This window comes from Bombyx mandarina, chromosome 05 (genome assembly GCF_030267445.1).
Source record: "Bombyx mandarina strain Sakado chromosome 05, ASM3026744v2".
Classification (NCBI taxonomy): Eukaryota; Metazoa; Arthropoda; class Insecta; order Lepidoptera; family Bombycidae; genus Bombyx; species Bombyx mandarina.
In genome coordinates, this window is record NC_143212.1 from 800,101 (window position 1) to 816,589 (window position 16,489).

General features: G+C 35.6%; 1 protein-coding gene across 6 annotated transcripts in view; it reads right to left on the bottom strand.

Annotated features, from left to right (window-relative positions):
- Mef2 (myocyte enhancer factor 2) overlaps positions 1-16,489 on the bottom strand; it is a 90,095-nt gene that overhangs the window by 10,542 nt on the left and 63,064 nt on the right. For 4 of the 6 annotated variants that reach the window (XM_028176830.2, XM_028176828.2, XM_089727521.1 and 1 more), the window contains 5 exons: positions 10,176-10,324; positions 5,218-5,355; positions 2,383-2,448; positions 840-1,140; positions 165-400 (listed from right to left, as the gene is read on the bottom strand). In XM_028176830.2, coding sequence (XP_028032631.2) covers positions 165-400; positions 840-1,140; positions 2,383-2,448; positions 5,218-5,355; positions 10,176-10,229 — 795 coding nt within the window. In that variant the 5' untranslated portion in view covers positions 10,230-10,324. The remainder of the gene's footprint in view (positions 1-164; positions 401-839; positions 1,141-2,382; positions 2,449-5,217; positions 5,356-10,175; positions 10,325-16,489) is intronic. The other 2 variants (XM_089727522.1, XM_028176831.2) reach the window with 1 other exon arrangement.

Genomic DNA, 16,489 nt, shown 5'->3' on the forward strand with positions numbered 1-16,489 from the left:
TTATAAATTATGAAGTATTATAAGACTATTATTAATTGTATGAAAATCAAACATTTCTTGAAACTAATCGCGTGCCATCGTACTTACAGATGTTAGAATTCATCCAACAACCGTATTTAGTTTCAAAATAAATATTGATATTTTATAATATATTGATGTTTTACCTCTGCATATGATATGTCATCTTGCGGTGGTGGCATTGAACTAGGTATAACGACGCGCAGGTTGTTGTGTCGGGGCGAGTGGTGCGGTGGCGGAGCGTGGGCATGGGGCTTGTGCGGGTGTCGGTGGGGAGAGGGAGCGGGGCCGGGGGACGGCGACGGGGTACATCCCGCCCCCAGTGGTGATGCGGAGCCTGGGTATCCGTTTGACATTTCGAGCATTCCGCCGCTTGGGTATACTGTAATTCATAACAACAAAACGGGTGAAAGGTTATATTCCCGTACACGGAATTTCTAGCGCAGAAATGGAAAAATAGCGTTCGATATTTAGTTATTTTATTATTTACCTTATGTATGTATGTCTATTTCTGCCGTGAAGCAGTAATGCGTTTCGATTTGATGGGCCGGGCAGCCATTGTACTGTTAAAAGTGAGACCTTACAACCCATGTCTAAAGGGCTCCGGTAACCACTTAAGATCAGGTGGGCCGTGAGCTCGTCCACACATCAAAGCAATAAAAAAAAGGCAGACGAGTCTAAAGTCCGTGGTCAGTGATTACTGTTGCTTGTATTGCTCACGGACGTCAGCAATGCCAGAGACAGAGCCTAGTCAAGCAAAGGCCGGCCGAAGATTAACAATACGTCCCAGTTGGTCCAATAAAATCAATAAGGTAATTCACCTGAATCGGTTTCCGAAGACGATGGCCGTGGACTGATAGAGGTATGCATTTGTGGACTAGCTTGGAGTAAGGATTGATCGTAGTTCCCGACAGGCACGCTGACCGGTAGGTTATAGTTGCTTCCCGTCACGCCAACACCGACGCGGCTCCCGTTCAACTGGTTCCTTTGCATCATCATTTGGAATTCCTCGTCGATCTTCGAGTACTTGGCTTCGGTGCGGGGGGTCAGGTTGTATTCGGGTTCGGCTTCCGGGCTGTCAGGCGACATCACTCCGTTCTTGTGCTCTTTCTTTGTGAGTGCCTGTAAGTGTCAGCGGAAACAGCTCAGGTGGCTTGGCAACCCAAAATGGTAATTCCTATGTTGGATTAATAACGCATGCATTAAACAATTTATTACACCCTCATTACACACCGTTAAATTAACAAAATATGGATTTAGAAAAGAATGCCTCTTTCTTTTCGTTTTTTGATATTCGAGGCAATATCCATGATTCTAGTCTAGTCGAAATTAGCGTCAATGTATACTTAGTATATAAGGAACCATTTTTGTATAAGACTTGATGAAAAAGTTAATCCAAAAGCTTTATATAATCTAGGAGCCGAGATATCAAGAAAAAAATATTCTAAGCAAGATTAGATTCTTTGAATCTTTTTTTCTTGATTCGAAGTTAGGCTCAAATCTTGTTTAGTCTGTAATTCAGTATGTAGCGAAGGGTAAATAAAAAAAATAAAAAGAATCAAAAACAAAAAAGTGCTTTCGACAAAATCTACAAAAGTATATAATATAGGTAAGTGAATTTATTTAGCGTACATTTGTGTGTTGTGTCGAATGCAATGATGCAACGCTGACTTTGCCTTCATCAATAGTCGGACTCAGGTAGGCACGGTTAATTCAAATAAACACAAAAATATTTACAAAACCCATGCTCGTACAAGGAGAAGCTAACATAAATATTTGGGGTGTCCAGCCATAAACTGTATAAAACTGGGTGTCTGGTGTTTTGTACTTCATTTTTAAACAGGAAATGAACATGCTTTTTTACTACTTTTGGAATCTGATATCTATAGCATCTATCTTCTATTACATTCGTATTTCGGAACACATCGATGGGTCTCTTCAGGTTTTTATTAATGCAGCAGATTTGAAATACAACTTGGTCACGATATCAATGTCTTCGCCCATCTTAAAACATCAGGTTCTCACAGATTGGCAGGAGACTTTTAACAGTGGGACCTCATAATGACACCAATTTACAAACTTCCATTTATAATGGAGATTCTTCGCGATTCAGTTTTAAGAACACATTTATTTCTAATTGATTCGAATCTCTGTATAGTCGGATTACTCTAATTGAGTGCAGCGTTTTATCCATTAGGGCGGCATTACTTCAAATATCTATATTGAGAGTTTTAGTAGGAACAACAACAACGTATGCATTAGGTTTGTGTAAGTACATAAGCACGCTGTTAATGACATAAGTCAAGTTTTGCATGGACATTGCATTGCGATCACTGCACACAGATGACGCCGTACTTAATGTACCTCGATGATGTTGCGGTTCGTAAGAGACTCGTGCGGTTCATTGTATTCCGTGTATTTCAGCAGAACCTGAGAAAGATGACAGGAGAGTGATTAATTTTAGGAAAGGAATATAAATTGACTGGTGGTAGGACGTCTTCTGAGTCTGCACGGGTAGGTACCACCACCCTGCCTATTTCTGCCGTGAAGCAGTAATGCGTTTCGGTTTGAAGGGTGGGGCAGCCGTTGAACTATACTGAGACTTTAGAACTTATCTCAAGGTGGGTGGCGCATTTATTGTTGTAGATGTCTATGTGCTCCAGTAACACCAGGTGGGCTGTGAGCTCTTCCACCTATCTAAGCAATAAAAAAAAACCTTTTGGACTTCAGTTTAGAGCCCATCTGTGTGAGCTTAGAGCGAGTTTTTTAAAGTTCTCGATAGCGTAAAAGTTAACTCAAATTTGTATGCAGTTGGAACAGCGCTCCAGCGGCAAACGTAGGCAAACGTTCCAACTTCTTACAAATTGGAGTTAACTTTTACGATATCGAGAATGTTAAAAAACTCGTACTAAGCACACTGGTGTTCATCGGAGCTTACAGTAATAGCAATGTATAAATTGAAGATAGCATTGCAGTATTTATTAGATGAAAAATACTAGGTGTAGATTTTTTGATTTTGTAGATTTGTTGAATTTTAGGTTGACGCGTTGGTTTGAAGGTTGAACAATCTTTGAATCAAAATTGATCTAAAATCTTATTGTGAGTAGCAGCATTCAAGGGGTCTTACTTTAAAATTTACGTGATTGATAAACTTTGTGTTATTGAAAAGTCAGTCCATATTTTAATTATAACAATAAAATTTGAGTTATTAAACCTTAAACATGCATTCCGTCGAATTCATGTAAACTTTAAAAAATACTATAGCGCAAATGTAGTTTGGTTTCATTTTTATAATTTTGGGACTAATTATTACTTGAAAATTTAAGTGTAAACGATAACAAAATTGTAACAATGTAATTATGATTTATTACATTGAGGCGTTATTATCGCGATTTTAAATAAGTTTTGCATCTGTTTAAAGTAAATTTGAAAGTATCATATATAATAATAATAGTGAACTGTGTTGGTGATTCGTAATTGATTGATTTTATTTTTTGTCCACATTATACTTATTAATATGTTTCGAAGCTCGATCCGATTTATGTTATCATTAATTTTTGTCTTATCTCCAGTATTTTTAGACTTATTTATCTCTTAAATCTAGAAATTTAATAAAAAACTTTTCAAAATAAATTTGGTTAATTTTGTCTTTAAATAGAGCCATAATTAAATTATTATTACTGCGCCCATTACAGTGTCAGTTTCGGTTCGTGATTTCATTTGTAATTTGTGATTTTAAGTTTTTTTTTATATTAAGCATACGTTTATAATTTTATGGCGAGTTGGTGAATTTAGAAACACTAAACAGTGGCTGAATTTTTTTTACTATCGTTGTTAATTTTAAGACAACAATGAACTCGTATTTCGTATAGTTTTTGTTTAATTTTTTTATCAACGCTCGATGCCAACGGAACCGAAGCAAATTAATGATAATGAAAAAAGTGGTGCTACAAAAGGAAATGTACTCCGTGAATACAGATAAAACTTTGTACGTAAACTGCACAAGAATCGTTATAATTACGTATGCCTATATTGTTTCTAAATGCGTTGAAGCACTGGAAACCATTTGCAATGCAACACACGAATTATTTTGCTACGTACAGTGAATCAATTGTAGGAAACGCTGTATCGAAATACGTGATAAATACAGTTAAGCTGCTAAACTAATGCTTAGAGAATATTCATTTTTATTTGATTCTCCAGAAGGAATCGTTGTATAAGGCAACCTAGAAAGAGTTGCTCGAGATTGTTGGTGTCCAATAAATGCGATTTTAGATATTTTTATCGCCATTATTAAATCCAACGTCCGCGTATCTACAAAAGCTATAAACCTATAATATTTGACGGATGTTGTATAGACATTAAATTGTGTATTTTGTGTTGACTATAAAAAATTAAAACACGTCTCATAAATGAAAAATAATTTAATTTAATGAAAACTGATCGAGTGGACAAAAAGAGTGACCCTCAAAAAGTATACAAGTTACAATCTTAGTATGGTGCTGGTGAATGTAATATGGAAAAAATGTGCAAATCGACACCTCCTACTGTTGTTACGATAGTTAAAACTTCTGTCCAAGCATTCAATGAATACTCTTTATTATTATTACTTAAAACAGAGCAAACTTCGTATTTATCTTAAAATATGAACTTTAGTTACAATTGATTTTTCAGAATACGCAAGTAATTTAATATTAAGTTCTCATGATATTTTCTGAAATTCTCGCGCATCGTAAACATAATTAGAAATAATTGGAAAAAAATAGTTTAGTCTCTTGTTTAATTCATTACTGTACTTTCGTCGTAGCTGTCATGGGATTGTCAGTAATGAAATATATTTCCATAATTCTAATTATAGGAAATTAAGAGGTGTTGATGTGGTTTGTGGTGTTGAGGTGTGAACTCAGAAATAAGAGAAAACTTATTAAGGTCTATACTGGTGGAAGGACCTCTCGTTAGTCCGTACGGGTAGGTACCACCACCCTGCTTATGTCTGCCGTAAAGCAGTAATGCGTTTCGGTTTGAAGAGTGGGGCAGCCGTTGTAACTATACTGAGACCTTAAAACTTATATCTCGAGGTCGGTGGCGCATTTACGTTGTAGATGTCTATGGGCTTCAGTAACCACTTAACACCACGTGGGCTGTGAGCTCGTCCAACCATCTAAGCAATAAAAAAAAGGTGTGATCAATAATACTGACCTTGTCCATGTCCGTGCTTGCATATTGGTACAGTTTGTTGTTGGAGCTGAATATGATGAGTGCAATCTCACAGTCGCATAGCACGCTCAACTCATACGCCTTCTTCATTACGCCGAATTTACGTTTATTGAAAGTAACCTGGAATAAGATCAATAAATAAATACAGGGTGTATTATAAGCCTTAAGGCAAAGTAAAAGGAAAGAGACCCCGCGGCCGATTACCTAGCCGTTGGTGTGATCAAATAACCGCTCTAACTGGGTTGCGACTGGCAACCACCGTTCGAGAAGCTGAGGACCGGACGAGATGCAAATAGCTCACGAAACAGGCTACGGTCAGGTTTCAGGGACACGACCTTCAGTAATGAAGAAAGCGACGAAGAAGAAGAAGAGTTAGCCTTTTCGAATATAAAAATAGGTTCTGATGGTTAACCCAATAGTAATGATAAAATGCGATTGTATTCTTGCAATGAATATAGTTAAAGCAAACTAAAGAATGCTAAGCTATTTGACAGTTGTTTTTGGTCTGCTAAATATGAAATGACCACAAACTGACTACTACGACATGCCGAGCTCAGTTTATGAATATGTTTTCCATTTAAATTATATTTGGGGTTTATAGGCGCGTCGGTTCCAGTGTCTTGCCTATTTCTGCCATGAAGTAGACATGTGTTCCGGTCTGATGGCAAAGCCGTTATTCAAATACTACTTCATGTCTCAAAGTGGGCACCAGTATTCTAGTTTTAACGTTAATCAGCTTTGTTACTTATTAAAGTGGAAATAAGTATATAAGAGGCCAGTTTTATAACATTTTTTTTTATGCAGTCGCGCTTGGAAGATTAGTACAGTTGGACTATGATCATCATTTATTAATATTGTCTAGATTTAGTGCTATTTAGTTTGTTGAAGCATCGTTATCAGCATATAATAGACAATAATTATTATATACGACATTTACTTGGTTTGGTTTGGATCAAATATTGGGTCATAGTTTGGATCTAACTAATAACTAGAACTCGTCATGCGTCATAATGAATGCATGTTGCAAATTTATTGGATATTTGTTTATTAGTATTGTTTTAATTTAAGGCAATTTTCCTTGTTCATAAAATTGAGTATTTTCCTATGATCATGCTTTACGATTGTAATTATTAGTATATAATTTAATTTCAGCAGTTTCAAAGGATAATCCTTTTACATAATGTATATATTATCTGAATATAGAATCCCTTATCAGTATACCTATATATGAAACTACTGATAATATATTTAGTATGCAAAGAAATATATTTTTTAATACGCATAACAACCACACAATTAATAAAATTTTCGCATCAATTTAAGAAACATATTTCTGCTAATTTCTCCAAGAGCACTTGCCGAACCCTTAACTCGAATAGAACGATCAGTGTTAACTACAGAAGTGTGAATATTTTGTGTTAAATTTCATATTCTTTATTAATTCATTCTTGACAAAAAATCATGTATTTGTAATGACTAGTGAAAGCCGTGTTTTCAAGGGATTCCTAGCCCGGATAGGTTATAAAGAAACAATTCGATTGCTTTATCCAGGGTTCTGGATCATACTATAACAAAAGCACCTTTATGCCCCGGATTTGGTGGTAATAATCCGTGAAGAGACGTGAAGCGAGGATTTTTTATAATCTATATATATAAATGAATTGCTGTTCGTTAGTCTCGCTAAAACTCGAGAACGGCTGGACCGATTTCGCTAATTTTGGTCTTGAATTATTTGTGGAACTCCAGAGAAGACTTAAAAGGTAGATAAATATGAAAATAATCAGAATAAATTTAAAGTTTAGGTCATTTATTTATTGATTGAGGCACTACGAAGTCTGCCGGGTCAGCTAGTTTATAATAAATTTTGACGCATAATCGGCCGATCCCTAGTTTCATCCATAGATAATAAGATGCCTTTGTAAACATCATTTTAGCCCGTATTTTTTTGCTTACGAAGTATTGTAAAGTAAATTCGAACCTCTTTATCTCCATACTAACTATGGTAAACTTAGGCCACTTTTGCGCTGACGTTTCAACTCGATCGTTTTAGCCACGTTACAAAAAAAAGATACCGAATTGAACTAAGTCAATTTATAAACTATTAATATAATAATTTCAAACCCGCAAATTATAATTTGCGTAATTATTGGTGGTAGGACCTCTTGTGAGTCCGCAAGGGTAGGTACCACCGCCCTACCTATTTCTGCCGTGAAGCAGTAATGCGTTTCGGTTTGAAGGGCGGGGCAGCCGTTGTAACTATACTTGAGACCTTAGAACTTGTATCGAAAGGTGGGTGGGGCATTTACGTTGTGAATGTCTATGGGCTCCAGTAACCACTTAACACCAGGTGGGCTGTGTGAGCTCGTCAACTCATCTAAAAAAAAATATAATAATAATAATTTAAACTATAAAGTATGTTATTTTTAGTTAAGTGGCATTCAAATGAGTCAATTATAACTTTCATCTAGTATTAACCACGGGCCAGTTCTATTGAGTTCAAGCGAAATTATCTAACAAGAAGCTTTCTAGTTTCAGTTTGGCCGGAGCAAAAGTTTAAAACTAAATTCGTCCTATACAGCTGTTTGGATAACTATTAGAGTTGTACAGAAGGAGTCAGCCTAAGGATTAATGGCTTTTACTGGCTTCCTCTGAACTTCACAAACAAACTTTTGGAGCACTGAATTGAACATCCTTATGCGTGACTTTTGGATTACATTGAATCCTTTCATTGACGTTATATATGGGAACTCAAGAACCAATTAATTATTATTAGTTCCGTACTGCTTGAGTTTCATGTAGGTATTTATCGTGTCTTTTATTTATTACAAATAATAAATAATTGTAAAAAATGTTTTTTTTTTTTTTATATTGTACCTTTTTATTAAAAAAATCACGGAATATTTGTCTGTATTTTGTTAACCATACCATCATTTTTCAACGAAATACTTGTAGATGAAGTAACAAAGAAACTTCCGGCAAACCTAAAGTTACATTAGGCAAAGCTCAAAAACTAAATTGACCTTCGCAACTGTCATTAATCTGCCTTTCAGTTAAATTACCAGTTTACAGAGACCCGTTACGACCTTTACAATACAAATATTAGCTTCCGAGAAATTCCCAGATTGGTATTTGTAGAGTCCTAAGTTTACTGGACAAGGGCCGAGCTGTGTAATCGTGTAATTAATAAATTACAAGTGAGTGCGGTCGTTGTACTTTTGCGATAATATTTTGCAGTGGGAGCGTTGATATACCACATCTGTTTAATCAGACATTTAGGATCGTTTCATTCCCTTAAAATATGTAGTGTTGAGAAGTAATGCGTCTGTTTTCATACAATTTTAGTTCATTCAAGAATTTAAAAAGGAAAATATACAATTTTAACGTTTAAGATATCATATTTTGTACGAGGGCTGCACTAAAAGTATCGGGAATGGAATATTTCCACTGTTCCTGTCATATTAAAATCTTTTTAATTGAAAACTCCTTGGTTTTAAAAATCGAATACCATTTATTTATTTAATAAAAGATTCTCGGTATTGTCACGAGGTTTTGTCAAACTTGTTTAGTCGTTGAGAAAATGGAATTGACTCGAGAAAATTCAAGAGCGATGATTTATTATGACTTTCGAAGTGGTTTAACACAAAAACAGTGTGTTGACCGGATGATTTCTGCATTTGGTGATGAAGCCCCATCCAAAACCACAATTTATCGCTGGTTTGCTGAGTTTCAACGTGGACGTGTCAAGCTCAGTGATGATCCCCGTCAAGGTCGTCCAAAAACTGCAGTCACCCAAGAAAACGTTGATGCTGTGCGTAAGCTGATTGAGGAAGATCGACATGTGACATACCGCGAAATTCAGGCAACTTTAGACATTGGCATGAGTCAAATACAAATAATCTTGCATGAACAATTAGGTGTAAAAAAGTTATTTTCCCGATGGATACCGCATTCGCTCTGTGAAGAGCAAAAAGCGGCTCGCGTTACTTGGTGCGTCAGAACTCTCGAAAGATTCCACGCAGGATCCTCAAATGCTGTACACAACATTGTATCAGGTGGCGAATCCTGGATATACGCGTACGAACCCGAAACAAAAAACCAGTCACGAGTTTGGGTGTTCGAAAATGAGTTAAAGCCAACAAAAATTGTTCGTTCACGGAGTGTTGCAAAAAAAATGGTGGCCACGTTTGTCTCCAAAACCGGCCATGTTACGACTATTCCTCTTGAGGGACAAAGAACGGTTAATGCAGAATGCTATGCTAGCATTTGTTTGCACAGGTCGTTTCTGAATTCCATAAAGAGAACTACAACCGCCGCATCATCCTCCATCACGACAATGCGAGTTTTCACACCGCGCACAGAACAAAAGAGTTTTTAGAGCAAGAAAACATAGAATTGTTAGACCATCCGCCGTACAGCCCCGACCTAAGCCCTAATGATTTCTATACTTTCCCTAAAATAAAGAATAAATTGCGCGGACAGAGATTTTCATCACCTGAAGAAGCTGTGGACGCCTACAAAACGGCCATTTTGGAGACCCCAACTTCCGAATGGAATGGTTGTTTCAATGATTAGTTCCATCGTATGGAAAAATGTGTCAAATTTCGCGGAGAATACTTCGAAAAGCAATAAATACATTTTTAAATAGTAATGTTGTGTCACTTCGTTAATTCCCGAAATTTTCAGTGCCGCCTATGTATCAAGGATATACATAAAGAAATTTCGTAATACTATAACGCTATTCCGGAGAGATTTCGAGCTTTAAGAACTTCACAATTCACGGAAAAGTACATAGCTTTTAAATTTATTAGAATTTCTACAAAAGCATTGTGATAAATTCAGAATAGAAATTCGTAACTAAGTACTTATAGTCTTCGTACAAACATTATTTTATTAGCCTTTAAAATTATTAGACAGTAAGTACTTTGTGATTCAAAACTAACCTGCCGATTCCGTTCGTCCGTAATCCGGGATATTTGTATTTTCTTCCGACCCATGGTGGCAGCAATCTTGAAAGGGGATGTAGGGAACGGGGGCGAAAATAAAAAGTGCCGGCAGGCTGGCTACTACTGCAGACGTCAACAGCTGTTATCTGTAAACAGAATAAATTATATCGTAAACGTTAACAATTTAGAATCGTTTCGAACAGAATAACGTCATTTCGAAGAAATCCAACAAAAAAGACGTACTCATAATAAATCTTGATAGACATCTATACTAATATTATAAAGAGGAAAGATTTGTTTGTTTGTTTGTTTCGAATAGGCTCCGAAACTACTGGACCGATTTGAAAAATTCTTTTTCCATTAGAAGCCGACATTGTCCCTGATGAACATAGGCTACTTTTTTATTATTTTTTTTGGTTTCATGTGTGTTTTAATGTTTCCGAAGCGAAGCGAGGGCGGGTCGCTAGTTTTTAATAAAATGAGAAAGAATATCCAACAAAAAAGAAAGACACTAAAGGCAATATCGTGTCAATAAGATCATTTACGGAAATGGAATCGACGATTGATACTAGATAAAGCAAACGAGTGATGTAAAGAGCGGGTTTCACACGGGCGATATTAGGAGACTAACAATTTCGAAACATTACTTACTATGATTACGTAATAATGACGTCAGAACAACACTCCGCATTTATGTAAATCGTATCAAAAATTCAATCGTCAATAACTAAATACGATAGGAGTATTATTTTTTAATACAAATATAATACAACTAGTATTTAAAATGATACAAATGTTGCATGCACATTTAAAATAGAATATTTTACAGGAGATGAGTATTGACATGTTCTCAACAGGAAAATAAAGATCAATGTTAATAGTGTGTTGGGTAAAAACGGGGTTATGTGGGCCGATAGTGGGGTCATTATGCTAATCCACATGACGTATCGCTTTGTTACAACAAATGGGTATGTTGACTATCTAACTGTACTTATTTGGAGTCTGCTAACTAATACATCGGTGCCTCTTGCACCGACCTATTAGTTAGGTCTTTTTGCAGAATTATTGTTTTTAAACGATTAAAAAATTTACAATAATCTGTCGAAAGGATGTTCCATCAAATTTGGTTTATTGGAATCTATATAGACCCTTATTTCTCGTAGTGTAAGGGAATCTAAGTTTTGCCCAAGAAGACCTTGTAATATTTGTCACGAATTTTTTATTATATTTCATCTTTCATTTGACTGTATATACATAATATAATGAATTAATCAAATCAAAATAATTATTTTATTTTATACCTCATCACGATCACTCTAGTGCAGGTAGTTGCTGTAAGATTTTGACGATTAAAACATAATACATACATAGATAGTCTTATTACTATTTTTTATTATTTTCTTACGCTGGGAGAAGAGTGGCTTAAACGTAACCTTCACCTACTAATTTAAGTACATCATAGGTCGATGCGACACTTCACGCTTCATCAAATACTTATGCTCTATAAAGCATAGGTTTGGCTTCGGGTGAAGAATTGCTGCCATCTCTGGGTCGGGTTCCTAAATAATAGCCGCTTCCTTTTTAATCCATACCAAAGTAGGTATTTGGATTATCGAGTCTTGATCTCACGGAACGTTTGGAGCCTCTAGATCAGCGGTTTCCAAACTATCTTTTAGCAGGAGACCCTTTTTCTAAAAATAACTGATACCTTAAAGCCTCGAACCACTAGAGTCAAAGTGCTTTAAAAAATTTATTTTGCTTTTTTGCTATTGATACAAAATACTTACCAATTAAAAAAATTGGTATTCGTTCAGTTATCATGTGTGCACGAGATACCTACCCCTTTGGGAATCCCTGCTCTAGATCTAGAGGTCCGCTTTCCTATTTATACCGAGAAATTTCTCAAAAATGTATCCCTGCTGGTGACAGTACATAGATACATATTGATGTTTTTTTTTTAATAAAGACTATAAAGGAATCTTTACCGGTAAGTGGCAAGTTTGGCCATTAATAATCGTAACCATTTACAATCAAATTTTATCATTTAAATCACTTACAAACAAATCAGACGACTAGCATTGTCTGCCTTCGATGACATGAAGATGGAGAAATTACTTAAAACACATAGCTATTAACAATGTCAAAACACCGGTTAATCATGAGCACTTATAGATAAATTTAACGGTATGTACATTACGGTATAATAAAAACGAAACAAGATTTTGCTCCTTATTAATTAAAAATAAAACGTACAGCCCAGATTTAGAAGCTGTTTCGCCTCTTTATGTTTAGTTCGAAATTAATTCAAAGTAAAATATTCTAATAATAATATCAGTTCAACTAAAACATTATTTAAAGTAGCTCACATTCAACACGGCCAGGACCGGTATCTCGAGATGAATGATTACTGATTCAAATTATCGTTAACTTTTAATTTGTTTACATTGCAAAAAAAAAAGATAAATCCAAATAGAAATCTAAATATTCATTGATTTTTAAGCGTTAGTGATCTGCTAGAGCGCTTAATCTATTTTATGAGTCTACTAAAGTTCTAAATATTTAACGTGAACAACAAGATTAAATTTTATGTGTATTGTATCGGTTATTAATTTTAATCCGTAAATAAAGAATAAATAGTAATTATATTTAACCAAATCTATAGCTGTGAAACACGCAGGACTTAAAAACCAATTAAATGAATACTTGACTTTTATATTGAAGATATTTTTTTGTATCCCTTAACGTGAAAGTGAAAAGAAAAGTCTTCACAGAACAAAACTGAATCTATTTGCGAATCAATATAACTAAGTATTGTTATAAAAAGAGAGAACATATTCATTTTTACCGCTCGATCAAAGAGGTGATTATTAGATTATCTTTGTTCATGAAACCAATTGATTTAGCTCCTTCTATTTAAAGATAATTCAAACGAAATACTAAAAAATAGGATGTATTAAATTAAATAACACTGAAAAACATTCCGCACTGTACTACTTTCACTAATTAGTTAATGATTTTTTTAAATGTTAATTAAAATTGTTATTTATTATAATAGCGATTAAGAATGTTTTTACAGATTTGAAATTTGTTATTGTTTGCGCGACTCGCGATCGCTCGTATTTCAGGAGGTACTGAAGCTTGATTCGTGCACTTAAATTAATGCTATTAGTAATTGCAGCGAATACGCAATTAAAACAGAACTATACATCGATCGAACTATAATGTTACTGAAATAAAAGATTAATTTTTCGTATCGCTATGTTATTGTGATGTTACAACGATAAATGCTATTTCCAGGCTTCATTTTAATAATGAAACAATAGAAAGGTGTTTAAATTTTGTTGCATTCACTTTTTGTTCGGTGTTTTTTAGATTTTAAATACGCAAATCACAAATAGGACAACGAGCCCTATTCCTTTTAAACCTTAAACCGCGAATTCGAACAAATAGTTTAAGTTTATTGAACTAAGAAAAAAGTATCAGGTGACAGAGGAACTTTTTTACTGCAGTAAATTGTATTAGTAAGTTGCTAATTGTAGTAGTAAATTTACTGCAGTAAATTGATTTTTATACTTTACTGGCTGACCCGGCAGACTTCGTAGTGCAATCGATAAATAAAAGATCGACGAGGGACACATCAAAGGAAAAATAAAATTGTTATTTTTATTTAATTTCGAGCATTTTCATATTTATCAACCTTTTAAACCTTCTCTGGACTTCCACAAATAATTCAAGACCAAAATTAGCCAAATCGGTTCAGCCGTTCTCGAGTTTTAGCGAGACTCACGAACAGCAATTCTTTTTTATATATAGAGATAGATAGAAAATGTAATCTTATTTTTCTTCACCTTATCCCATTAGGCGGTGCCGGCACAGCTAATTTTTCTCTTCCATTCTCTTCTATCAGCCATCAGCTCAACAATCACTCCTCTCTCTCTCATATCGTCATTCACACACTCCATCCATGTCTTCTTCGGTCGACCTCTTCCCCCTCTACTTTTTTATTTTTTATTGCTTAGATGGGCGGACGAGCTCACAGCCCACCTGGTGTTAAGTGGTTACTGGAACCCATAGACATCTACAACGTAAATGCGCCACCCACCTTGAGATATAAGTTCTAAGGTCTCAGGTATAATTACAACGGCTGCCCCACCTTTCAATCCGAAATGCATTACTGCTTTACGGCAGAAATAGGCACAGTAGTGATACCTACCCGCACGGACTTACAAAAGGTCCTACCACCAGTAATTACGCAAATTATAATTTTGGGGGTTTGATTTTTATTACACTAATTATGATGTTATTCCTTCACCGTGGAAGTGCATCGTGACCATTTGTTGAATACGTATTTCATTAGAAAAATTGGTACCCGCCTGAGATTCGAACACCGGTGCATCGCTCAACACGAATGCACCGGACGTGTTATCCTTTAGGCCACGACGACAAACCTTGCACCACCATTTCCTTTCCACTAGTCGCATACATCTTCTCTCTACGCATCATATGTCCATACCACGCTAGCCGTGCTATGGAATAAAAAAAAATTTTTTAGAGTTGTATGTATACTTAGAGGTTATAGGTAGAGGCGAGTTTAGTTAAATTAAATATTAATTTACTTTTTGGTTAAGCGTTTTCGCCCAGAACAATAATAACAGAAGAAATAAAAATGCGTGAAATAAACTCGACAAAACTAGCCTCTTCACTACTCGGTCGTAAGGTGGAAATTAACTTATTTTAACGTATCGCGAACCAATTAAGTTCTCGTGTAAAAACTGTTATATCTGTTTATAATTCATGTCTTATATTGAATAAGCAATGTAGCAGCAGTTATAGCAGCTAGTCGCATTAAGACAATAATATTTCACAACAGAGGCATAACAATTTAAAAAAAAATGTAAATATCAAGAATCCTACTTTATGTACGATTGAGAAAATGTTTTTATAATTCCAGCGCCTAAGTTGAACCTGTGCACATTGCATACCCAACTTGAGTAGCCTTTTATCGTTATAATACGTAGCTGCATTTCCGAGAGGCTAAAGACTCCAACCTCATATTTCATGAAATCAAATTACGTTCCATCTTATAGTTATTATTGAATACTCTGCGTGAGTAAGTACCACCACCACCACCGTTTCGGTTTGAAGGGTGGGCAAGCTGTTGTAACTATAATTAAGACCTTAGAACTTAATATATCTCAAGGTGGGTGGCGCACTTACGTCGTAGATGTCTATCGTCTCCAGTAACCACATAACACCGAGTTCGCTGTGAGCTCGTCCACCCATCTAAGCAATAAAAAAAGAACAGAAAATATTTTTAAGTACCTACTGAATTGTTGTCCGTCATTGTTATGTTTTGTCTTCTTTAATTAATTCTGTTCCTTTATGTTATATATAGCGCGTAATTTATCAATAAACTCAATATTTTTTTGAACCGATTAAATTGTGTGACATAAATATATTCAAAAATGTAAAGGTCATTGATCGAATAATAACCAACTGATATATTTTAAGTCAGAACTAGATTTTTAACGTACGCATACTAATGTCCTTTTGGAAAGCTGTACATTAACAAAAGATAAGAGCTCAACCAGAATTCTAGTGGCCCAGAATTACTAGAAGTCTAAATGAATACATTTAAAATTATTAAATCGTCTTTCTAACCCAATTTCTAATTAATGTGTGTTATAAAGAGCGGATACAGTTTTCTAAATGAGCATCTTTGTAAATGAATTCGTTTTGTCAATAGCTCTGCCCAATGACGGAGTTGTTTTAATTTTATTTTTTATTGCCCTTGTAGGCAGACGAGCATGCGGCCCACCTGATGGTGAGTGGTTACCGTCGCCCATGGACTTCAGCAATGCCAGGGGCAGAGCCAAGCCGCTGCCTACCGCTTAATACTCTCCACAAGTCTCGTTTGAAGAAGGACATGTCATAGCGCTCGGGAAATACCGTGGAGGGGAGCTCATTCCATAGCCGGATGGTACGTGGCAAAAAAGACCTCTGGAAACGCACTGTGGATGACCGCAGTGGCTCCAGGTATGGATGGAGTTATAAAATTACTAAATATAAATTTATTACACGATGTTATTCCTTCACCGTGGAAGTTAATCGTGAACATTTGTTGAGTACGTATTTCATTCGAAAAATTGGTAACCGCCTGCGGGATTCGAACACCGGTGCATTGCTACATACGAATGCACCGGACGTCTTACCCTTTAGGCCACGACGACTTCAAATACTAATTTGGCTTATTTTGAAGCGCCGAAGGGCAGATGTCAATCTCAATACTACTGGGTTCCTGGGCCCTGTGA